General features: G+C 37.9%; 1 protein-coding gene across 1 annotated transcript in view; it reads right to left on the reverse strand.

Moving 5' to 3' along the window:
- Positions 1-876: 876 nt before the first annotated feature.
- LEKR1 (leucine, glutamate and lysine rich 1) overlaps positions 877-25,919 on the reverse strand; it is a 191,813-nt gene continuing 166,770 nt past the window's right edge. Inside the window, exons 11-13 of the mRNA XM_012642881.1 lie at positions 23,287-23,451; positions 19,077-19,376; positions 877-1,637 (exon numbers count right to left, since the gene is read on the reverse strand). Coding sequence (XP_012498335.1) covers positions 1,224-1,637; positions 19,077-19,376; positions 23,287-23,451 — 879 coding nt within the window. The 3' untranslated portion in view covers positions 877-1,223. The remainder of the gene's footprint in view (positions 1,638-19,076; positions 19,377-23,286; positions 23,452-25,919) is intronic.

Consider the following 25,919-nt stretch of genomic DNA (forward strand, 5'->3'; position numbering starts at 1 on the left):
TTACATTTTTATACATGGGAGGGATCCTAAGTACCTTTAGATTCTCTCATCAATAAAGTAGCCAAATAGTAGAGAATTTTATGTACCATATTTTACATCTACTATTATTGTAATACAGGAGTAGGAAGGCTGGATGTCCATGATGTAGTCAGATGGAGGATTTAAGTACAGTCAGTTTTTGAAGGAAAATACACTTTTATTAGATGGTGAAAAAGACAGACAAACACTAGCCTAAGGTAAAGAGTTGTGTTTTAAGGAACAGGAGGAGCCTGAAACTTTAAGATAGCTTAAAATAGCTGATCTGGTTTCTGGTTTTACTTTCCCACTCTGAAAATAGAAAACATGTTAACCAGTTACTCATTTTCAGGGGTAATAAAATTTGAATCCACATTAGCTCTATGTGCCTTTGCTAAACTGTTTTGAATTGGTTCTCTTCCCAATGGCTTGAGAATACATGTTCAAATTAAAACCTAACTCTGAGTACTAAAAAGCATTTGATATAGAAAATACCTACCAATCTGGTCAGGCTCTTTGTTTACTAAAGTAATCTTTATAATTTGAGAAGTAAACACCTTTTTCTTGAATTGGAGTTACCATCCCTTTTTCTAGGAGGTCCCCAGACACTGAGGGAAGACTGTCTTCCTGAAGGTTATGTATCATTCTCTGACCTAGCCTAAAGAAATTAGATTAGCCAACTAGATTGCAAGGTAAAGAAAAGCAGCTTTTGATTAGGGTGATGAGTATTGTGAAAATCTGAACTAAGAATTTTGGAAATTATCTCATCAAGGATTAAAGTACTTTTTTTTTTTCTATTTGGAATACATATTATACCTACTTAACCTATTCAGCTCAACAAACAAATGAGCAAACACCGGCAAAACCAATACAATCTATTCTTTGTGGAAATATTTCTGCTTTGTAATGCTCCAAAAAAATTAGAAAAGATGTTATGGGTGAAAAATTTTACCGGTGATCTTTAAAAGGACATATTCACAGTGCACATCTGAATGTATATACATAAATATAGAAATTGACCCTCTGAAATACCAACAACTTAATTATGTTACAATTGTGGGTTCACAATTTTCTAGCTTGTTACATTTTTTAAAAGTATATCTATAGACATGCATTCTTGACCTGTGAAAATAATTTGGTCCTTGTCCTCCTTGGCTACAGTGCGTTTCTGGCACTCTGTGAAAGAGCACGCTCCTGACTTTGGACAATCACTGCTGACTTAGCCTCCTCCGAAGAATGGCAGCTAGTCTCTGTCTGGGCTCATTTGCTGAAGATGCTCCACCCCTGGGAGGATGTGGCTGGGGGAGAACCGGCAAACCTGAGCTGCTGACCCTCTTGGGCTTATCTGAGGTTGTGGCAGTGGTGGGTTTTGACACTCCATGCAGGCTGGGAATTTTGATCACTTTTTCAGAGTTCAGTCTCGCAAGGCTTCTCTCTCCATGATTACCGACTGCTGTAGCAGGGGAGGTTAGGCTGCCCTTGCTGAGGGAACTTGGTGACAACGGTAAACTTCCACTGAGCTTTCTGAGTTCCAGGAGCTGTTCCCTGGCTTGACTCAAAGCCTCTGTCAGCTCAAAGCGTTCTTCACACTCTCTACGCACTGTTTCCTGAAGAAACGTGTTCTGAAAAGAGAAAGGGAAAAAAGCACCCCAGTTTTAAATAGTGTACATAAGTGGATAGTTATTGACGATATAAATTGAGAACTGAACTGGAAATCAGAGGTCTGTATTCTTTGACTGTCTCTATGATACTCTACCACATGGGACCGACAAGTCAAAAAATTTTGATCACTTTTGAAACACAAAAAATTTGTGAAAGTGGAAAGAACTTAATGAAAGCATTTGGTTCAACCCTTGCAGTTTGTGGAAGAGGAATCAGTTTGTGGAGAGCTTGAGGGACCTGTGCAGGGTCACTTAGATGGCAGTGGCGGGGCTGGGGCTATAACCCAGGACTTCTAATGCCTACTACAGTAGGGTTTCAACTTCTCTGCCTCATGTCTCAGGCATGTGATGCCTAATAGTTAATATCCGTAGAGTCATGAAATATGCTATTTTATAATAAAAGTACTATGATGTATAAGATAAACAGGTAAAATGGCTTGAATTATAAGATTGAATGAATAACAAAATATATCAGCTATAGCATTTAAATAATAATATCAGTTACTTTTATGATGCTTTCTCAGTGGAACTTAAATATACTGATCATTTGCCGTTCTATAAGATAATATCCCAAAATAAAGAACATCTGCTTTTAACTCCATTTAGCAATCATTTAGCAAGTTACTGGTAGCTGCAGTGGATACAGTCCCTGCCCTTAAGAAGTTTGCAGCCTCATAAGTTTGAGCAGAACTGATTTTTATGTTTCTAATAGCATCTGGACCCAAAGGTGGAAGCTGTGGGGTTTAAGATAAAGAAAAAGTTTTTAATAGAGCTGTCTGGAGGACACTGAAGAGTTGAATCTCACTTGGCAGGGATGTACTAGAGCAAATTTAAGCTTCAGATGTATGACTGGACCAGTAATCACTAAAGCCCTTTAAAATTCTGACATTCTACATGTTTATTTAAGGAGTTACCCATCTTTCAACTATGGAGTTCATCAAAATTACTTCAAGGCCCATGGTAAGAATTAGGTCTTGGATCTCCACAATGTCCTGACATTCATGTTCGCAGAATGTCAAAAAAGAGCTTGAGGGTGGGCGCAGTGGCTCACATCTGTAATCCTAGCACTCTGGGAGGCCAAGGCAGGAGGATTATTTGAGCTCAGGAGTTCGACACCAGCCTGAGCAAGAGCGAGACCCCATCTCTACTAAAAATAGAAAAAATTAGCTGGGGTGCACGCCTATAGTTCCAGGGAGGTTGAGGCAGGAGGATCACTTAAGCCCAGGAGTTGGAGGTTGCAGTGAGCCTTGATGACACCACTGCACTCTTGCCAGGGTGACAGAGTGAGACTGTTTCAAAAAAAAGGTTGAAAAGTAAGCAAAGCAATTCAAAGCAGTGTTCTAATAAGTAAACACAATTAAAATGATTATGCCATAGGATTTATCAACTCAAAATGAATTTCCATCAGGTTAGCTTGTTTGTAAAAACTGCCAAGGCATTCCTAAGTCTAACTCTTCGTGGAAAAAATTCTCCCTAAGGGGTGACTGACTAATCTGCTGTCAGTGGAACTAAATAACAAAGCGTCAGGGAAAGTAGCATCTTCCTGTATTTGAGTTTCTTGTGATTATGGACCAGAACTCTATTCAATTCCAAATTTGGTAATCAAAATTGAAGAATATGGAGCAATTCCAGATTAACCAGTTGCACAGTAATTTTCTGTAAAATCAGCTGCATGTCTGGGTCAAACAAAGCCTCATAACTTAAATGTACTATTTACATACATATGTGATCCACATACTTTTAAAAAATCATGAATTAATCAGTCACTTTCAGTTATTTTTATTTTTCGGAGGAATTGGAGAGCAAGGATGGTGTTTGTGGCTTTATCACCTGGTTCTCATTAACTCTACCTGAAACACTTGTTGAAATGGTAGGGGAGGAAGGACTAGAGAAGAGGATTGATAAGTTGCTACATTAGGTAGCACCTCACTTATTGCTCCCAACAATTATATTTGACAAAGAAAGACAGTGAAGCTCAGACTGGCTCTGTAACTTGCTGAGAGCAACCCAGCCCTGAAGTGGTGGAACTCTGCCCACCTCCAGAGTCCAGCTCCATGCTGCCTACACTTAAATTAGTTGTCTAATTCATTACATCAAGCACACATGGGGCCATTTTGTTCCTAGGACATTGATGTGATAAGAATCAGTAAGACATTTTCATCTGGTTTTGCCAGGGTTTCCTAAACTCTATTAATCTAAACTGTCTTTTAAAAGAAAAAAAAAACAACTCAATGCATTATGTTTATTGTCTACTAGTAAACTGGAAAAATGTATTGAAGTGATTAGATTTAAGTGGTTTTCAATAAATTAGTGTAAAAATACCCTTAAGAAAGCTATGAGGAAGTTAATTTTATTTGAATATGTAAAAGAAAAAAATGGATAGCCACGAACATTGAGGCCAACGGATTAGTGACATGAATAACAGGCACAGCAATCTGGAAGGATATGGAGGATGTGACAAGAGCTCTCATTAAAAGAAAAATAAAATTCAATCAATTTACTAAAATTAAAGTCTCAAAGGAAAGGAGTAGTGCTCTACAGAAAACATCCATAAAGCAAGTCACATAAAAGCTATTTCAGGAAAGTGATACTCCACTACAGGAGAACATGAAAAGAGAGAGACGTCCTCAGAGCAAGTGCAATGGGAGCAAAGTGCTGGCAGACTCCGGGTTGAACTGTGTACTCCTGCTTTATACTCAGTGAAGTCTAATGTCATGGAATGGTCAGATTGCACAGTTTCTGCAACTCCAACTGGATAGAATCCAAAGTGAGTGGACAGCCAGCCGGCTGGGGGCGGGGGAAGGGCTGCTGACTGTCTCAGTCTGGGTCCCACTGCTCTGGAACTCATCCTTCTTCAAGGCAAATCCTTTCAGGACAAAGGATTAACTCTCTTTGTTATATTATTTCCCAAACAAGCAGAACCTCTGAACTGAAAACAGGGTCCAAAATTGGGACTTCTATTTTTTCTGTGCCCAAATACTACAAATCTTAGGTCAATCTCATAATATCTTCATATCCTTTGCCACCATACCTCCTCCTTCCTCTAAAATTGAGAGTATGACTCAGTTTTGTCCAACAGGGAGTTCAGATGTTATAATTTATTCAATCATTGGGTGAAAAAAATGGAAATACAACACTGGAAGTTCAGGGGACTGCTATTTCAGGGGTGGAGTGTGACAGGCCATGACTAGAGGACATGTGGATGTGGCTAGAGTCAGTAGACACATTAGTGGAAAATTCCATCATACATGAAAAGAATCATCTACTTGTGGTTAGACTGTTTTCAGCAACTTAGGCAAGAGGAAAATTGAGTTGCTGCAGAATTCTAATATGTGTTTTCATTCAGCAACATGGAAAAATGTGCAAGATGGAATATGTTCAGTAAGATTGAAAATCTTGCATAGCATTCTACTGTTTAGATAAAATTATCTTTGGCCATATTTTAGCATGGTAAAAATAGTATCATTGGATTGCAACTAAACTGAAAGGCAAAATGAAAAAGAAGGCATGAGCCAGGTGAAGAAGGGGCAATAGGGTTTTCCAGGTCAAGTGGGAAGTAGGTGCAAATGCCTGGCAGTGAGAGAGGGAGAGGCACAGCTTGGGACAAAATATGGCTTGATATGACTCAGGGACAGGTGCACAAGGGGAGGAGAGACCAGGATTGAGGTAGGCAGAGTGAGCAGGGTCAGATCAAGAGGGAATTTGGCAACATGTTAATACCAGAGTTATGGGTTAATTCTGAGGTTCATGAGAAGTCACTAAAAAGTTTATTTCAAGCAGGGGGCTGGCATGGTCAAATCTGCATGAAAGAAAGATCTCTTTGCCAGCTCTGTGGAAACTGGCCTAGAGTTAGGCAGGATGGAAGGCAGGAAGGACAGTAGGAGTCTGAAATTTTCATAGAGGAGGTAACCTACCCTCAGTTAGGGTGGTCTAGGGGAGGAAAGACGAGCGTTCCTGAATCCTTAAGCTCCACCAATTGGTGGCAAGCATTATACACAGATATCTCTACAACATTTTCAGAAGAAGGCCACTTTGAATAGGCTTAAAATATGGCTTAATTGCACTCCCACTGAGTAGGTAAATGTCAAAATGAAAATACAAATTAGCTCACCATCTGTTTGAAACTTATATTAAAAAATGGCCAATTTCTCCCACTCTTTGCAATGTAAGAGTGGCTTATTTTTATGTTTGTTTTCATTTTTATCCTCAGAGACAGCTGGGTTGCTTTCAAATCCAAAAACAGTGGAAGAAGCGAGAGAAGGCTTTACTGGGTAACTTGATTGTTCTGAAGGTGAGAATTCTGTCTGTAATGGGAATTAGCTGCATTTGGTATAATTTTGGGAAATATGCCAAGAAAGTAAGCCCTCAGTGAATAATAAGCACAGATGGGTGGTTTTGTTCATGCTTTATACCCAGTGAGGTCTGGAACCAGTCATGGAATAATCAGATTACACAGTTTCTGCAACCCTAACTGGAAATACCCCAGGGTGTATGTGGGTGGGGGGCTGAGGTGAAAGGAAATTCACCTCAGGAAAAGGTGTGGAAACCAGAAAGATGAGTAGTAGTAAGCAAAGGCTTCTGTTTAACTAATCTGATCAGCCCCCAAACTGCAGAAAAGCAGTGGAAATTGCCTTTTGGTAAGACTGGAATGAAAATCTGAAAAAATTTCCAGGAAAGTAAGATGGATGTCAGGTCAGTTGTTTTCAAAATTATATTTCCATGCTTGCAAACATAATAAAAGCAGCAGACACACCAAACAAAAGTTGTAGAAACAGAGAGCAATAATCCCTCAGACCAATACGCTTTAAGAGCAGATTTTCAGGATAGGAAGGAAGAGCCCATGAAGGCAAAGTATTCAGGATTTACTTTTCTAACTCAATAATCCAACTTTAACTAAGATTTAGTTAGTATTAATTAAACACACAAAAAATGGCTCCATATTTCTTCTCATTCTGTCAATTTTCTGGCATCTCCCTCTTCAACTGGAGTTGGAGACTCCCCATCTGAGCGCCCTTCTGCCCCAAGGCCAAGAATCTCGGTTCACTCATCCTCCCTGCCAACCAAGCCTGGGAATAGTCTCTGTCCCCTAAAAGCTTTCCTCATCCTCCTCCTGCTCCCCATGGGGTCAGAGGTTGGAGAACCTCCTTTTATTGCCTTACTCTCTGGAAAAGATACAGATGTTCTAATTTATTGTGTCCCAGAGTTGATAACCACTTGTTTGGTAATTTATTATACTAACTGGTACTTAGGTTTCTCCATTCTCGCAGATGGAATTACTAGAGAAGCGTGTGCCATGTTCTCTGTATTGATTAAATGTGCAAATACAATATAGGCACATCCTAAAACTAAGCAAATCCCTCTTGAAAATAAGCTATTTGTGGCTGCAAATAGCATATATTCCTAAAATTTAATCTTGGTGTTTATATAAATTCATTCTTGCCAGATTTATTAATAAACTTTCTTATACAAATAGGGTTTCTTTCTTTCTTTTTCTAAAAAACAGATTTTACATTGGAAAACGATTCAAAAATACCAAAAAGTTTAAAATCATTTATGATCCCCATATTTTAAAAAAGCATATAAGAATACTGATACCTGCCTATCTCTTCCTACCTCCAATGGTAACCTGTTAATAGTTTGGAGGCAAATCCTTCCTTGACTTTTTCCTATCATTTATCTGTATGTGTAACCCTAAAGAGATACACATGTACTGTCCTTTTTTGTTTTTTAAACAGAAATAGATCTAAGATGCCAAGAGATGGTCGGGTGAATATGGCACACACGTCTCTAGTAACTCCATCTGTGAGAATGGAGAAACCTAAGTACCAGTTAGTATAGTAACGGTCAGGTGAACCAATATAAACAACAGAAATAGCCATTGTAATAAAAACAAACACAGATCTACAGTCTTTTAGCCACAATTTTCACATCCAAAAAGCTCTCAAAAGAAAAAAAATTTGTAACATTACATCTAGTGATAAAATCTGACAGGATCGATAGGAGGCTAATTATATTATTTAGTTATCCCATTTAAGTATAAACATTCAGATGTTTACTGCAGGAATAGTAATATCATTGCATGAGGGCACTGCTGTAAGTCTCTAGGGGCTTATGCATTGTACTAACTTTCTAAAATTCAAAATAGTTTGAATTCCATACATATCGAACCCATAGTTTTCAGATAAGGGATTGTGGACCCGTATGCATTGCATGTTCCCTTCTTTAAATACTTTCCAGTCTTTGATAGTATTCTCTTCCAGTTTTCTTCTTCTCTAACTAGAAGTTCCATCTAGTCACTATTGCTGGATTCTCCTCCTCTTCCCAGCCTCTAAAAGCTGGAGTGCTTGTTCTCAATTCTGTTCTCTATTACCTCATTCCCTGGGTGATCTCATTCAGTCTCAAGGCTTAGGTATGAGCTACCCAGGGACGTCTCCAAAATCAATATCTCCAATTAGCCTTTCCAGTGGACACAGTGCCTATTCAACATCTCCATTTGGATATCAAATAGGCATATTAAGATTAACATGTCCCAAAAAAATCCTTGATATTTCTCCTCAATTGTATTCCTTTCTTAGCATTTCCCATGTCAGTAAATGGTACTTCCACTCAGTTGCTGAGATTCCAAACTTTGGCGTTATGCTTGACTCCTCTTAATGCTTTTACATCATCCAATCCATCAGCAACTTCTGTTGCATCTCCATCGATTTTATTTATTTAATTATTATTATTTTTTTAATGGAGCCCATTCTTCTGCAGAAACTCTACCTTTAAAATAGATCCCGAATCTGGCCACTTCTCACCTCTTTCACAACGATGACCATTAATGCTTGTCTAGATCTCATCAAAAGCCTGGTAACAGGTCTCCTTGCTTTCATTTTTGCCCCCTTTAACCTATTTTGTACACAGAAGTCAGAGTTATCAAAAACAAGTGAGATCATGTCACTTTCTTATTCAAAATTCCTAGGTGGCTTTCCATCACACTTAGAAAAGAATCCAAAGTCCTTACAATAGCCCACCAAGACTCCAACTGAACCAGCCCCTTCAGCCATGATTGCTATCACTATTCTCCTTGCTCATGAAGCTCCAGGAGTGCTTGCTGACTTCCTTGTGGTTTCTTGAAGGCTTCCAGGATACTCCTAGCTGCAGGGTCATTACACTTACTATTTCCTCTGCCTGGAATGTTCTTTCCCTCACTTTAGATCTGCTTGAGTATTATTTCCCAGAGTCCTCTGACCACCCCATCTATGCACCCCTCCTTCAGAAAGTATCCCTTTTACCCTACTTAATTTTTTTCTTAGCATCTATTAAAAACAACAACAAAACTGTTTATCTATTAAATGAATGTATAAACAACTGTGGTAGGAGCAAAGGTATATACCTAAGCTTGCCTCTGGGATTTTGTGGCTTCATGGATGAGCTCTCCTTGCATTCAGACTTATGGAATCATTAGAAGTGTGCCAGGTGCCTCCTACTAATGCTTAAGCTAGAATCTGCTTTGTCTTAATGTTTTTATTTCTCGTAATTTTAAAAAAAGATCTCATTAAGGTTCATATTTTGTTGCTTATTTACTTTACTTATAACTTTCCCGATTTTTCTTCTATTTCCTTGACCTTTACCCTCGCCTCTGCTGCCTTCTCTACCAGGTCTTTTTATATTTTATTCCTTTCCATTATTTTAAATTTTTAAAAATTAATGTATTATACATAGTTAAAAAGTAAAATAATACTATAAAACTTACAATAAAAAAAAATTCCTTCACACTTCCAAGTCCTGCCTCCCAGGAATAACCATTTTCAGATTTTTAAGCTGTTTCCTCTGATATTTACCTCCATATTTGAAAATAACATCATTATACAGCTATCTCGTGGTTTTTCAATTTTGAACATTACCTATTGACTTCACGGAATGGAAGATGAGGGTTTAGATTCCTATACTAATAGATGCTTCTCCTTCCCCCATCTTCATATTTCTATCACAATTTTTAGCCAAATCTACATTCTTCTTTATATGATTGTAGTGTATAAATATTATGCACACCTGATCCATGTGATGTACTATGATTACATTTTCTTTCTTGCACAGCTTCCTTCCAGAGTTATAGACTCATTATTTATCTGCTTAGTTTTTTAGGTGTTGATTACTAATTTTTCACCAAACTCAGAAGCGTAAATATCCTCTCAACATATTCAAACAACCCATGTAAGCTATTAGCTTCTCTTTGCTTTTGGAGGCATACTTCTAAGAACCCTCCATTCTTCTGCTCAACATGGCCTGGCTGTTCTCTAAATCTGATGCACTGCTGTTAATCCTAGCGCTTCTTCCTCCCACCATCCTGGGGATTCTCTCCACCTTTCTCCTGGGTTGGAACCATTATTTCCTGATTCCTATATCTTCTCCTTTCTTAGTTACTTCCTCATTGTGGTGTCATATATCCTCTAACAGCTCCCTGAGAAAGGCTGCAAGGGAAGTATCATTTTTGAGAACTCTGATTCTAATATATCCTTATTTGACACTTATACTTGATGGATCATTTGGCAGGATGATTACAATTAAAATTGTAGGCTGGAAATAATTTTCCTTTGGAATTTGGAAAGCACTGTCTTCTATTTTCTATGGTTATTTAGAATTCCTTATTCAATAAATGGTGTCGGGAAAATTGGATAGCTACATGTAGAAGACTGAAACAGGATCTGCACCTTTAACCTCTCACAAAAATCAACTCATGGTGGATAACAGACTTAAACCTAAGGCATGAAACTATAAGAATTCTAGAAGAAAATGTTGGAAAAACTCTTATAGACATTGGCCTAGGCAAAGAATTTATGAAGAAGACCCCAAAGGCAATTACAGAAACAACAAAAATAAATAAATGGGACCTAATCAAATTAAAAAGGCTCTGTACAGCCAAGGAAACTATCACAAGAGCAAACAGACAACCTACAGAATGGGAGAAAATATTCGTATGCTACCCATCCAATAAAGGGCTGATAACTAGAATCTATGTAGAACTCAGGAAAATCAGCAAGAAAAAATCAAACAACCCTATCAAAAAGTAGCAAAGGACATGAACAGAAAGCTTTTCAAAAGAAGATAGACTAATGGCCAAGAAACATATGAAAAAATGCTCAACATCTCTAATCATCAAGGAAATGCAAATCAAAACCACAATGAGATATCACTTAACTCCATTGAAAATGGCCTTTATCAAAAAGTCCCCAAACAACAAATGTTCGCACGGATGTAAGAGATAGGAACACTCATACACTGCTGGTGGGACTGCAAACTAGTACAACCTCTGTGGAAAGTAATATGGAGGTATCTCAAAGAGCTACATGTAGAAATACCATTTGATCCAGCAATCCCATTACTGGGCATTTACCCAAAAGAACAAAAGACATTCTATAAAAAAGACAGCTGCACTAGAATGTTTATAGCAGCAAAATTCATAATTGCAAAGATGTGGAAACAACCCAAGTACCCATCAATACATAAGTGGGTTAATAAAATGTGGTATATATATATATCATGGAGTTCTATTTGGTCACAAAAAGCAATGTATTATTCTGGATGGAGCTGGAGCCCATTCTACTAAGTGAAGTATCACAAGAATGAAAAAACAAGCACCACATGTACTCACCATCAAATTGGTATTAACTGATCAACACTTATGTGCACATATAGTAGTAACATTCATCAGGTGTCAGGCAGGTGGGAGTGGGGAGGAGGAGATGGGTATATTCACACCTAACAGGTGTGGTGCGCATTGTCTGGGGGATGGACATGCTTGAAGCTCTGACTCAGGTGGGGCAAAGGCAATATATGTAACCTAAACATTTGTACCCCCAAATTATGCTGAAATAAAAATAAATCAATAAATAAATAGTAGGTATCAAGCATATGAAAAAAAGAATTTTTATGTCATTTTGATTACTGATAGTTTTTAAGTGACTTACATCTCCCTACTCCCCACCCCAGAAACTTTTAAGTATTAATACTCATATTTATCCTTAGAGTATTGACATTTCAGGATGAAGTTCCTTGGTGGGGTTGCTTTGCCTGGATACCGAGTGGATTCTTCAGTTCTTCGAAATATCCTTGAATTAATTCTTGGACAGTTTCTGCCCTTCCATTTTCTCTGTTCTCTCTTTTTGGAACTTCTTTTAGTGGGGTCTTAGATACCCTGGCTTGATCCTCTAATTTTCTTTTCTTCTTTCCATCTCTCGGTTTTTTCCTTCTAATTTCTGAGAGATTTCTCATTTTTATCATCTAACCCAAATATTTTCTTTTTTCTTTCTACTTTGGTTCTTACATTTTCATACTCATTCTTTTTTTCTATAGCCGCTTGTTCAAGTTTAATGGATATAATATAATCTCTTTTTTCTCTGAAGATATTACTTATGCTTTTTTTCTGAAGCTCTCTTTTGCTCACTATATTGTGCTGTACCTGTTTCTTTTAAGTTATTTTTTGGCTTATTTGTTTGTTTCTGGTTTCTGTCCTTCATATTAGAGATGTTCGTTATATATTTGCTGCACTTTGGCTACTCGTGTTTAAAAATGAGTCCCCAAAATGTTACCAGAAGCTCTGTGTGCCTCGATAGGGTTTATTGGCTGGCATACTTCTGAGTAGGTAGACTGGACATGGATGTAACCATTTCATTGGGATACCCCGACTGTCAGTATCAACGGTTTTTTTCTTTTAAGCAGCTCATTTCTCCAGAGAGGGATCTTCTAATTCCTTGGCTATTAATACATAAGCCTGGTTGCCTGTGTTCTGGGAAGTGAGTATGTGAAGGGGTCTGGGAGTTCTCACCATTTAATATACAGACTTTCTATCTAGCTATTGCTTTATTCCACATTTTGCTGTCTTTATCCTCAAGTGCAATGCCTCTTTCATTCAGTTTGGCTAGAGAGTGGACCTCTGGTATCTTGCCAGGATGGTGCATAGGGGTTACCTTGGGATTGGGAGGACATCTGAGGATTCCTTTTGCTCCTTTTATAATCTTTCAAACAGTCCTGTTTTCAGCCCCACTCTTCTGTTCTTCTTTTAGAGATACAGGCATAACTTGGAGATATTGCAAATTCAGTTCAGACCACCAGAATAAAGTAAAATTCACAATAAAGTGAGTCACATAGAATTTTTGGTTTTCCAGTGCATATAAAAGTTATGTTTATACTATACTGTAGTCTGTTAAGTGTGCAATAGCATCTTGTCTAAAAAACAATATTCATATCTTAACTGAAAATACTTTATTGCTAAAAAATGCTAACAATCGTTCTAAACCTTCAGTGAGTTGCAATCTTTCTGTTGGTGGAGGGTCTTGCCTCAATGTTGATGGCTGACTGATCAGGCTAGTGGCTGCTGTTGGGTTGGCTGTGGCAATTTCTTAAAATAAGACAACAATGTTTGCTGTATCAATGGACTCTTCTTTTCATAAAAGATTTCTCTGTAGCATGAGATGCTGTTTGATAGCATCTTACCCACAGTAGAACTTCTTTCAAAATTGGAATCAACCCTCTCAGACTCTGTTGCTGCTTTATCAACAAGTTGATGTAATACTCTAAATCCTTTCTTGTCATTTCAACAATGTTCATAGCATCTTCACGAGGAGTAGTTTCCATTTTAAGAAAATATTTTCTTTGCTCATCCATAAGGAGCAACTCCTCATCTGTTCAAGTTTTATCACAAGATTGCAGCAATTCAGTTGCATCTTCAGCCTCCACTTCTAATTCTAGTTCTCTTGCTATTTCCACTAAATCTGCAGTTACTTCCTCCACTCAAGTCTTGAACCCCTCAAAGTCATCCAGGACGGTTGGAATCAAATTTTTCCAAATTCCTGGTAATATTCATATTTTGACCTCCTCTTATGAATCACAAATGTTCTTAATGGCATCTAGAATGGTGAATCCTTTCCAGAAGGTTTTCAATTTACTTTGCCCAGATCCATCAGAGGAATCACTAACTAAGGCAGCTATAGCCTTATTAAATGTATTTCTCAAATAATAAGACTTGAAAGTCAAAATTACTCCTTGATGCATGGGCTGCAGAATGGATGTTGTGTTAGCTGGCATGAAAACGATATGAATCTCCTTGTACATCTCCATCAGAGTTTGTGGATGACCAGGTGTATTGTCAATTAACAGTAATATTTTGAAAGGAATCTTTTTCTTAGCAGTAATTCTCAGCAATGAGCTTAAAATATTCAGCAACCTACGCTGTAAACAGAGATGCTGTCATCCAGGCTTTGTTGTTCCATTTATGGAATACAGACAGAGTAGATTTAGCATAATTTTTAAGGGACCTGGGATTTTCAGAATGGTACACGAGCATTGGCTTCAATTTAAAGTCATCAGCTTCATTAGCCCCTAACAAGAGAGTTAGCCTGTCCTTTGAAGCTTTGCAGCCAGGCATTGACTTTTCCTCACTAGCTATGAAAGTCCTAGATGATGTCTTCTTCCAATATAGGGCTGTTCCATCTACACTGAAAATCTGTGGTTTAGTGTAGCCACCTTCATCAATGATCTTAGCTAGATCTGGATAATTTGCTGCTTCTACATCAGAATTTGCTGCTTCACTTTGAACTTTTATGTTAAGGAGATGGCTTCTTTCCTTACCTCATGAACCAACCTCTGCTAGCTTCAAACTTTTCTTCTGCAGCTTCCTCACTTCTCTCTCAGCCTTCATAGAATTGAAAAGAGTTAAGGCCTTCCTCTGGATTAGGCTTTGGCTCGGGGAAAGGTTGTGGCTGGTTTCATCTTCTATCAGATCACTCAAACTTTCTCACTGTAAGCAATAAGGATGTTTTACTTTCTCATCATTCGTGTGTTCACTGGCGTAGCATTTTTAATTTCCGTCATGAACTTCTCCTTTGCATTCACAACTTGGGTAATTGCTTCGCACAAGAGGCCTAGCCTTTGGCCTGTCTCAGCTTTCTACATGCCTTCCTCACTAAGCTTAATCATTTCTAGCTTTGGATCTAAAGTGAGAGATGTGTAACCCTTTCCTTCACGTGAACACTTAGAGGCTATTGTAGAGTTACTAACTGGCCTAATTTCAGTATTGTTGTGTCTCAGCAAATAGGGAGGCCTGAGGAGAGAGAGAGATGGGGGAACGGCTGGTCAGTCGAGCAGAGCAGTCAGAAGACACACATTTATCGATTAAGTTTGCTCTCTTATATGGGCACTGTTCTTGGTGTCCCCCCAAAATCACAACAATAACATCAAAGATCACTGGTCACAGATTAACATAACAGATATAATAATAATGAAAAAGTTTAAAATATTGCAAGAATTACCAAAATGTTACACAGAAACATGAAGTGAGCACATGATGTTGGGTAAAACGGTGCTGATAAACTTGTTTGGTGCAGGTTTGCCATAAACCTGCAATTTGTGAAAACCACAATATCTGTAAAGTGCAATAAAAGAAAACACAATAAAACGCGTTATGGCTGTATCTAGTTTCTCAAATTCCTGAGCCTCTCCAGCGTTGTGTCACATAATCGGGTTTGCTTCCTGCTAGATCTCCGCATCCTTACTCCTCACGGGCATTGGGTTTCCATATTTATACTCTGCTAAGTCAGTTACCTCTCAGCCACTTGCTTTCCATTTTCCAAAATCTTGTTAACATTTTTTTCATGTAGAGTTAACTCCTCTCTTGTTCTCTTTGTCCTCATGGACTTACTCATTTTTTATTAATTTGTTGTCATCTTAGTGGCAATGGATGAATATTGAACTCTGTACTGGTTTTCCTTCGGTGGTTGTCTGTGAGCTGTTTATTTGAATTTACCACATTCTTCTTCTGGATCACAACAAGGTCCCTAACAGTGGGGCCACACTGTCTTGACTATATACACGTGGAAATAGTAGGAAGGAAAATCAGAAGGATGCTATCCATTTTGACTTGGTTTTGATGATAAGGTGCTATTCTCTAACATATTAACTTTCTCTTCTCACTTCCTACTTCCTTTTCTTTCTTCTCTTTCTTTCTTTCTTTCTTTTTTTTATGTTCCAATTTTTTAATGTGTGTGTCTTTTTTCCAGCAAGAATTTTCAGGGGCTACTTTGTTCACATTTACATTTCCAAAAGAGTTTTAGTTTCCATTTTCTCTCCTCTTATTGACCTGCAGCTTTTGTTGCTCCACCTTGTGACCCTTGCTGTTTCTGTGGATGTGCTCCAGTAATCCCCACTCCACTTAGGGAGGCCCATTTTGCCCTTTAGAAACTTTGCCTTTTCCCCCTACCCTTAAGAACTTTCCTCATACAATCAAAAACAAAGTCCATCCACTCTTTGGTCTCTTGAAGCAGAACAGGGCTTTCCTCCCCTTAGTTAGCCTCCTTATTAGACCATTATTTTATTTTCATTCTAATGGGAATTTATCCTCTACTTAAATGCAGCTTTATTTCTCCAGAATTTGAGAGATTTCAAGTGTCTGGAATGCATGATCAAAAAAAGTAGTGCTTTTCATTCTACATGCTACAGCAGCTATTCTTTCTGGCTCATAAATCTTATCCCTTTTATTGGCTCATTTCCTATTTTTATAAGCATATTCTGGACTTTCGCATGCTTTGCCAAAGGAGCAGCCTTAATTATTTACTCTTATAGTTCAGTTCTAATTACTTAACTTTGAGGTGATATTTTGGTAACTTCTAATGGAAAATCTAGTCTAAGCTCCCTACCTCCACCAAAGGAAATTTTCCCCCAAGCGAATCCTTAATTAGTTTTTCTTTACTTTTGGAGTGATCCTTTTCTCATATCTAGTAATGATCCATGATCATTTATATACCAACCCAATATCTTAAATCTTTCAGTCTACATTAAAAAATAAAAAAACCCTTCATTCTTAAGTGGTTTCCTTTCACAACTAATTAGCAGGAAGAGTTCCAAATGTAACTCCTTTTGTTTGATAAAGAAATCTATTCTTCACTTTCAGTCTAGTTTCTCTTGCTAAAATCACATCCAGAAGCTCTGTGATTGGAAGTCTTTAAAATGGCCCACGATGATCCTTACCCTCCCGACATTCACACTCTTGTGCAATTGTTTCACCTGGAGTGTGGGTTGGACTGATTAACTCATTTGTAAGAATGAAACACAGCAAAAGCAACGGGATGTTACTTCTGAGATTAGGTTACAAAATGACTATGGATTCCATGTTGGCGCCCAGCCTCTCTCATTCTTGGTCACTTGCTTACCCTGAGGGAAGCCAGCTAATATACTATGAACTCTTCTGCAGAGACGTCTATGTAGCAAAGAGCTGAGGGAAGATTCTGGCCAACAGCTAGTGAGGAACTGAGGCCCTCAGTCCAACAATTTGTAAGGAAATAAATCCTGCTGACAACCACATAAGTGAGCCTGGAAGCCAATCCTCCCCTAGCAGAACCTTTAGATGAGACTGCAGCCCCAGTGCACACCCTGACACCAACCTCCTGAGAGGCCTTGAGCCAGATGCACCCAACTAAGCCACGCTCAGATTCCTGACCCACCGAAGCTATGAGATAATAAACGCTTGTTGTTTGAAGCCACTGTACTTGGGGGTAACTTGTCACATAGCAATAGGTAACTAATACAGGCTCTTAAGGCAAATTTCCTAGCTTTCAGTCTACACATTTTATATGATAAATTTCCTTGTGGGTCATTCTTTCCTTTGGATGTTAATTTAATTATTCATGCAAAATTTTCTTTAAATTCCTCTTTGAGAGCAGGAAGTAGCAATTTGTCAGTCTTATTCATAATTATTAAGTACGTCACCAGTGCCTACCTAGCACAGTGCCTGGCACCTAGATAGATGCTAACATATATTTACCGAATTTGACCTTTCTGTCTTTTCCTATTTGACCTAGTTTATAGGTTACTCCTCACTTTCTATATTGCCATTTCTTTGGGGATTTAAGAGTTAGCAAACCTGCTAGTCTAGTTGCATTGACCTTCCTCCCTTTAACCTGCTGTCCCTCCTCTAGAGCTTCCAGTTGGCATGCCTCTCTCTTCCTCAGGGTTTCTCCAGGGGAGCTGCCTCCGCACGCTCTCCCTCCCTACTCCTGCCTGAACTGGTGGGGCGGCTCCCTTTACCTGGGAGGCTTGTGCTGCTGTGTCCCAACACGAGACACTCAATCACCTGACCCTCTAGCCATCTGGAGGAGTAGGTAGTGTGTTTATTGTTTTGTATTGTTTTCATTTTAAAAGTAAAAAAAAAAACAATGGAGGCCCAGAGATGTTGAATGCTGAGCCTGAGGTCATCTTGAAAATGAGATGCAGAATAAAAAGAAGTCAGGTTTCCTGAAAGAGAAAACATCACACCATGGAGATTCAAATTTGAATCTTAGCTCCACCAAGCTGTGTTTTGACCTTATGGAAATTATTCAACCTTTTTCAGTCACTTCCTCATCTGTAAGATGTAAATAATTTCTACTTTATAGGGTTGTCCTAGGCATTATTCTTGATCCAGATTCAGTCCATGTTCTATCCATGTTCTATCTTCTATTCACAATTTCTTTGCAATAAATTTGCTTCATAATTATAATGATATAAACTTTCTGTTTTGGTTGGTATATTAAATATAGCAAGAACATGGTATATTTAACTGTTGATAATATTACTATTAGCATTTTCCTTTTATTCCTTTATTAAGATGCCAATAAAACCAACAAAAATATTACTTCTCACTAACATTAAGAATCTTCCTCCATTTGTCTTTATTTGCTATACGGTCATAAATGGGATCAAATATTGTCATGTGACACAACACTGGTGACTAGAAAACATATTAATTGTTCCACTATTTCTAAACTGCTTAGTAGTTCAGAAATATAAGACTTTGTTTGAAAAAAACTTTTCAAATCAAAATAAGTCTACTACAGTTTAAATATAAACACTGCTAAAATAACCATGCATACATAAGAAAGAAGACCAACACATGTAAATTACCTTATAAATTTCGGTTGACAGGAAGGTAAAATCCTAAAGTGAAATTATATTTAAAATACATTGTCCAAGTACTTTTTGAACTTAAGCAGTTTTAGTACTCTAAACTAAAACTTTTGTTGCTCTAAAAAGCACCAAAGCACCAATCTTTCTTTGACAAAGATTCAATGTTAAAACAAATAAGACATAATTATATAAAGATTCCTAGTCTTAGAGGTTTTAAATAGTCATTTACAACACAGAACTGGGCACTGAGGAAACTTTAGAGATTACAGAGTTCAATGTATTCATCTTACAGATACGGAAGCCAGGTCCAGAGAAGTTAAGTGACTGTCTAGTTAAGGACATGGCAAGGATGTGATCTCAGATCCCTGACTAACAGTCCAGGAATCTTTCCATGACACCAAGCTGCTTTTCATGTTTTTGTTTGTTTGTTGTGCTCTTTCACTAATTGCAAAATCAAAGGTATCATCATCTGTTTCCTACCTCTTCCTGGGACTGGTTAAATTGCTGTATCAGTTGTGTCTGTGCCAGCATTACTCTTTCCAGTTCATCTGACTTCTGTTTCATTTCCTTCCTCAAGTCTTCAGAAACTGAATCATTACTGTCAATTTCCTTCTTCAAGCGAGATTCAAATTCTGCAACCAAATTTTTAAGGTTTTCTATTTCTTTTTCCTTTGACTCAGATTCTTCAGTGTATCGAATGTGGGATTCACGGAGTTTTTCTTCAAGAGTGGCCACTTCCAGCCTTAGATCTCTTGTAGCGCCTGTGATTAATTCAGATATCTGTAAGATAAATCTCTTATTAGTTTGTAGGCAATAGTTTTTAAGTAACCACACAGTTCTTATGATTTTTAAGAGATTTATTCTTTTTTATTTTTGGCAATACAATTCTTTTTTATTATTTTTTCTTTTTGAGGAAGAAGCATACTTTTTATATAGCACCTGTAAACATATCAGTGAAGTATACTATTTTGAAATTCCTCATTTTTTTTTTTTGAATGTTAGATTATCACAACATCAACTGCATTACATAATAGTTACTGAAAGCAAGTCAGGCTAAAATAAGAGAAAAATTTTATAGCTAAAAATATTCATAGCAGCAACTTTTAAAAGATGATTTTTATTAAATCAAGTCATTGCACTTGGTCATTTTATTGCTACAGCAAAAAAAGGCCATTAAATTATAATACTTCTCATGTTTGATTTAAATGATTGTCTCATTCTGTTCATACATTTAAGAGGTTTATTCTAATTAATCAGTATGCTCTTCTGATCAGATGAAAACAAATCCTATGATGTATGCAGGCCTTCAAGATTTTCTTTTTAAGGCCGGGCGCGGGCGCGGTGGCTCACACCTGTAATCCTAGCACTCTGGGAGGCCGAGGCAGGCGGATCGTTTGAGCTAAGGAGTTCGAGACCAGCCTGACCAAGAGTGAGACCCCGTCTCTACTAAAAATAGAAAGAAATAAATCAGACAACTAAAAATATATAGAAAAAATTAGCCGGGCACGGTGGCGCATGCCTGTAGTCCCAGCTACTTGGGAGGCTGAGGCAGGAGGATTGCTTGAGCCCAGGAGTTTGAGGTTGCTGTGAACTAGGCTGATTGCCATGGCACTCTAGCCCAGGCAACAGTGAGACTCTGTCTCAAAAAAAAAAAAAAAAAGATTTTCTTTTTAAGAGTTAAGACTAAAACTTTCATTTTTCCACCTAAAATGGTATCACATTAATCACCCTTGGAAATATATAAATAAATCCCTGTAACTGTATTGAGCTACAAAGAGAGCACAAGTCTTGACAAACAGATCAGGGGCCTATGTGGACCTAACTAGGTTGGCTTTGGGATCTTGAAATGCCTGATGTTTGGAGATGCAAGGAGGAGAGCACCACAATCATACACTACTCATACCATACCAATAAGTTTTCTTTTGACATGATTTTTTTTTCTTTCTTGTATATGATGGCTGGAGGCACCCCAGATACTATACTTTCTAGAAAAGCATTGCCCAACAGAACTTCAATGATGATAGACATATTCTGTACTATCCGGTATGGTAGCAACTAGCCACATGTGGCTATTGACAGTGGTATGCTGGTAAATGTTTAACAACTGATTGTCAAAAACAAACAAAAAAAGAGCCATATTTGTATCTAGTTTCCATGGTGTAAATACTCTCTCACGTGGTTACCAACGTGATATCATTGGTCACTAAGCTGGGAAGAGATGCACATGATAGGCTTTCAAAAGCCAGTGTTGGCTATTGAAATGTGACTAATATAACCAAGGAACTGATTTTAAATTTTAATTAATTTTAATTAATTTAACTGAAATTTAAGTAGCCACATGTGGCTACCATAAGACAGTGAAATTCTAGAGAATATCGGAATACTTTGAAAATATGCTGGTTCTCAATGTGGTACACCTCTAGATAAATATAATAAATGAAGGAATAACTTGGAGAAGCTTTTCCTCATAGCACGAAAGTCTTTAGAAGGGAAAAGGTTGCTTGTTTTCTTTCTCCTTAAAAAACAAAGAACAAAAAACAAACAAGAAGGAGCAGAGCTGCTTCTGATGAAACATATCCTTATTATTAATACTTATGCTACAAATATTATCATATTATAAACATTAGCACAAGAAACTAGCCCATGAAGAATCTGGAAAACATTGACCAAAGTTCCAAGGACTTTGTGAACTATTACTTAAAAAGAATTATGTATCCAAAATTTGTTTCAAATGTTAAATTTACATAAAGAATAACTTTTGTGAGGAATCTATTCACAATTAGTAATTTTATAAATTAATATTCCATTATCTTCAATTAATCCAGGAGGGAAGCAGGTCCTTGCTATTTCTGAACAGTGGTTGCCATCACCCTGAGGACAGCTGACACTGAAATAAAGCAGATTATCCTTGGGAGAAGAGGATCACATCAACACAAATATGCTTTGATTTTTTGAAAAGAGAGTCAACATTTAAAAATTAGGATATTTCACTTACAAAATCTGGATTTATGACTTCTTTTGAGAAACTGAAACATCTGGCAAGTTCCGGCCTGCCTGTCTGCATTTCCCCGCTGATAGGATCCTGAGCCACCCTGACTGCAACAGCAGTCACAAAGTGAGAGGAAGAAGGGAGGAGGAGACTCAGCAGGGCTTGGGGTGCCAGGGCCAGGACCCATCTAGGGAAGGTGGAAGTTTGGGTGAACTGAGGCTCCAAGCTCCACTGTCCCAATAGGATTTTACTTACAAAACACAAACGCAAAGATAAAAGTGTAAGAATTTTGGCCGGGCGCAGTGGCTCATGCCTGTAATCCTAGCACTCTGGGAGGCTGAGGAGGCGGATCGTTAGAGCTCAGGAGCTTGAGACCAGCCTGACCAAGAGCGAGACCCCGTCTCTAAAGAAATTAGCTGGACAACTAAAAATATACATAGAAAAAATTAGCCGGGCCTGGTAGCACATGCCTGTAGTCCCAGCCACTCGGGAGGCTGAGGCAGGACCATTGCTTGAGCCCAGGAGTTTGAGGTTGCAGCGAGCTATGATGATGCCACTGCACTCTAGCCCAGGCTACAGAATGAGACTCTGTCTCAAAAAAAAAAAAAAAGAATTTCAAAGCAGTATCTACAGAGTATGAAATCCAAAGCATGGAGCCTTTCTGAGTGTGGGCCCTGTGCTAGGCATTGGTCATATACTCAGGTAGCTGGTTCTGCCTACTATTCACAATGAACTACTGAAATGGCTGTACCAAATTTCCTGTATACAAATGTAGAGGGCATTAGGTCTCATTTGATGCTTAACTAACAGACTCTTAATGAGTTTATTCAAAATATGATTTCCCCACTGGTTCTTCATTAATACACACACACACACACACACACACACTCTGCACTAAAGTCCTATAAAAACAGGAAACCTTAACAAAACCTTAAATTATATTTAGAACATACTGTTTAAGAAACTAAGAAGATGTGATAACATTTGAAAAATATTTCTCAGCCAGGCGTGGTGGCTCATGCCTGTAATCCAAGCACTCTGGGAGGTTGAGGTGGGAGGATTGTTTGAGCTCAGGAGTTCGAGACGAGCCTGAGCAAGAGTGAGACCCTCTTCTCTACTAAAAATAGAAAAGTTGGCTGAGTGTGGTGGTGTGCACCTGTAATCCCAGCTACTTGGGAGGCTGAGCCAGGAGAATCACTTGAGCCCAGGAGTTTGAGGTTGCTGTGAGCTAGGCTGACGCTATGGCACTCTAGCCCAGGTGACAGAGCAAGACACCATCTCAAAAAAAAAATGTTTCATTCAAAATGCTTTTCATTCAAAAATGTTTAGAATTAAAAATATTTGCCATTAGAGGGGATATGCTTTAGTTGTTGGGAAATTTTTAATTATGTAAAATACCTCATTATCTTTTGATGTTAGATATTTGAGGTGTTGGAATATCTAGCCATGATAATTATTACTCATATAATTTATGCTGTTTTCAAATTGTTTATTTTAGTAGAAAACATTCCATATATACCTGAATTGCGTTATCTCAATTATCCATTCTGGATGGTAGCCAAATCATTTTACCTGTATGGCTAAAACTAAGGCACAGTGACCATGAGGAGACCTATAAATAGTGTAGATTCTTAGGAGGAAATAATCAACACCTGCAATTTCAAACTGATTAAATAATGATGAATTATCATAATTACAAACCTTCACTTGTAGTTCCTCTTGTTCTTTCTTATACTTTTGGATTATTTCTTCATGCTTTTCTTTTTCAATATCAAGTTCCAGTTTTGCTTCTTCCTTAAAGAAAAGAGCTTGCTCCTCAAATTCAACTAAATGTCTAGCTCTTTCCTTGGCGAGTTCAGCTTCAATCTAGAAAATAGCATTTAACACACATATAAAACCATTTTGCCTTGAAATAAGTACAGTAAGCTTATTTTAAGATTAATTTTTAAAAAATTTTTAACATTAAATTTTTAATTAAACTATTTTAAAAATTTTAGTATTAAAAAAAATCTGACTTAGAACTTGAGCCAAATATTCCAACACCTTCTAAGACTTTCTAAGACCTGAAAAATTAATAGAGAAGTTAGAACTATATATTATGACAGTTTTCATAAATTAAAAGCTTAGTCATCTGTTCATTTATACTGTAAACTCAGTCTTTGCCAGTAATTTATAAGAGAAAATTAAAAAAACAAACAGATTTTGAGGCCCTTAGGCTAAGTTCTGCTGAAAATTCAAAGGGGATACAAAGTACAAGTGTTGATTTTTCAAATGGCCCCTTCTTGATGGAGGTCATAGAAAGTTTTGGAGTCATAGGTTGTCATTTTAATGTGACTGGGGCTGGAAAGATGATTAAAGGAAGTGAAGTATCACAAGAATGGAAAAACAAGCACAATGTGTACTCAATATCAAATTGGTATTAACTGATCAACACTTATGTGCACATAGAGTAGTAACATTCATTGGGTGTCAGGCAGGTGGGAGCAGGGAGGAAAGGATGGGTATATTCACACCTAATGGGTGCGGTGTGCGCTGTCTGGGGGATGGACATGCTGAAAGCTCTGACTCAAGTGGGACAAAGGCGATATATGTAACCTAAACATTTGTACCCCCATAAGATGCTGAAATAAAAAGAAAAATAATAAAAAAAGGAAAATATAGTGATGCCTGTACAGATGATCCCCTACTTGGCATGGTTTGGCCTTTGATTTTTTGACTTTATGATTGTGTGAAAGCAATATGCATTCAGTAGAAACTGTCCTTTGAGTTTTGGATTTTGATCTTTTCCCAGGCTACTGATACAGGCATGATACTCTCTCGGGATGCTGGGCAGCTGTAATCACAAGGGTAAACAACCTACACTCTACAGTGTGTACGTACTGTGTTGCCAGAGTTTTGAGGATACCGTGTTTCGCGTTTTTGTCATCATGTCTACAAAATGCTTATTTTTTGATTTACGATATCTTCAAATTACTGTGGGTTTATCGTGAGGTAACCCCATTGTAAGTCAGACTGTCTGTATCCAAATTTTGATTCAGAATCATAGTGCTGGAAGGGACCTTAGAAATCCCCTAGTTCAACGTCTCATGCTTCTGTGAATTGTGGAAAGAATAAACAAGGACTTTGGATGCAGATGGAGTTGAGTTTAAATTCCGGCTCTAAATCCTGGCTCTGCCACTTGCTGAGTGATCTTAAGTTTGTGACTGTAACCTCTCCTTGTGGGGTTATAACTAGTTCCCTTAGGGTTGTTATGAGCATTAAATGAGGTGAAGCATCTGTATGAAGCTCTAGCACAAGCAGAAATCCTATAGTCAGTGGAGATTACTTCCACGCTCTGACTTTTCAGTCTCTACTACGAATCTACACTAAACGACTGTCTGCTATGTGCCTCAGACCTCCAGGAACCATAACTCACTCGTTCCTCAGCAGGCATTTCCATTTTCAGACCATGCTAAGTATTAAACAGTTTCTCCTGTCATTGAGCCAACATCTCTCTCCATATGGTTTCTAACCATTGGTTTTTGCTCTGCCTTCCGGAGCAAGAGAGAGAACAAATCTATGAGTACTGGAGTCAATCATTCCCGGGAGTTCATCTAGTAAGATTAGAGAAGGGATTCCCGTGACAGGCTGGCTCTAGATTTACACTGTACTATGATTATAAACTCTAAGAGGGGGCAAATGCCAGGTAAATTGGGGAAAAACTGTCAAACCTGACTATGATTATGTGATTCAGGCCACCAAGGGAAGGAAAGGGGTCAACCTAAGTTTCTCAAGGGAACATTGAAATCAGGGTAACAGGACACAGAAATATTGCTAAGAAAGTTTATAGAAAGCCTTTTAAAATAAATAAAATGTAGACAGAAGACTAGCTTCAGTGCTGGGTCAATTGGTTTTATTGCACTGGGTATAGCATTGGAGCATTTGCCCCAGGGCAATGTAATTATACAGTACTCAATGCAAGGAATTATTTTGGCTCTCTTAAAACAAACTTCTGGATTGTCTAGCTAAAAGACTACTAATGATCTTTTAGGAACATTATAGAATTATTTGGATGGGCTGCTCTCAGACTGCTAAAGACAAGGAGAGCTTCAGCGGCACTCAGAAAAGAACATGAAGCTACTACAAGGCGGAGAGGGCGTGCACACTCAGATGTTACTGGTGCACTCTATAGCTCAGCTTGTTTAGTTTTCCCATGTAACCTGTCTCCACACATGTCTCCACAGAAGGTGTAAGGGCCATGGACTTGGTATTTATTTAGTTTAAAAATTTGGGGGGATTTTCCAGATAACTGTTTGTCAATGTTTTCTAATTTAATTCCATTTTTTTTTTTTTTT

Source organism: Propithecus coquereli, unplaced genomic scaffold, assembly GCF_000956105.1.
Source record: "Propithecus coquereli isolate 6110/MARCELLA unplaced genomic scaffold, Pcoq_1.0 Scaffold19, whole genome shotgun sequence".
Lineage (NCBI taxonomy): Eukaryota > Metazoa > Chordata > Mammalia > Primates > Indriidae > Propithecus > Propithecus coquereli.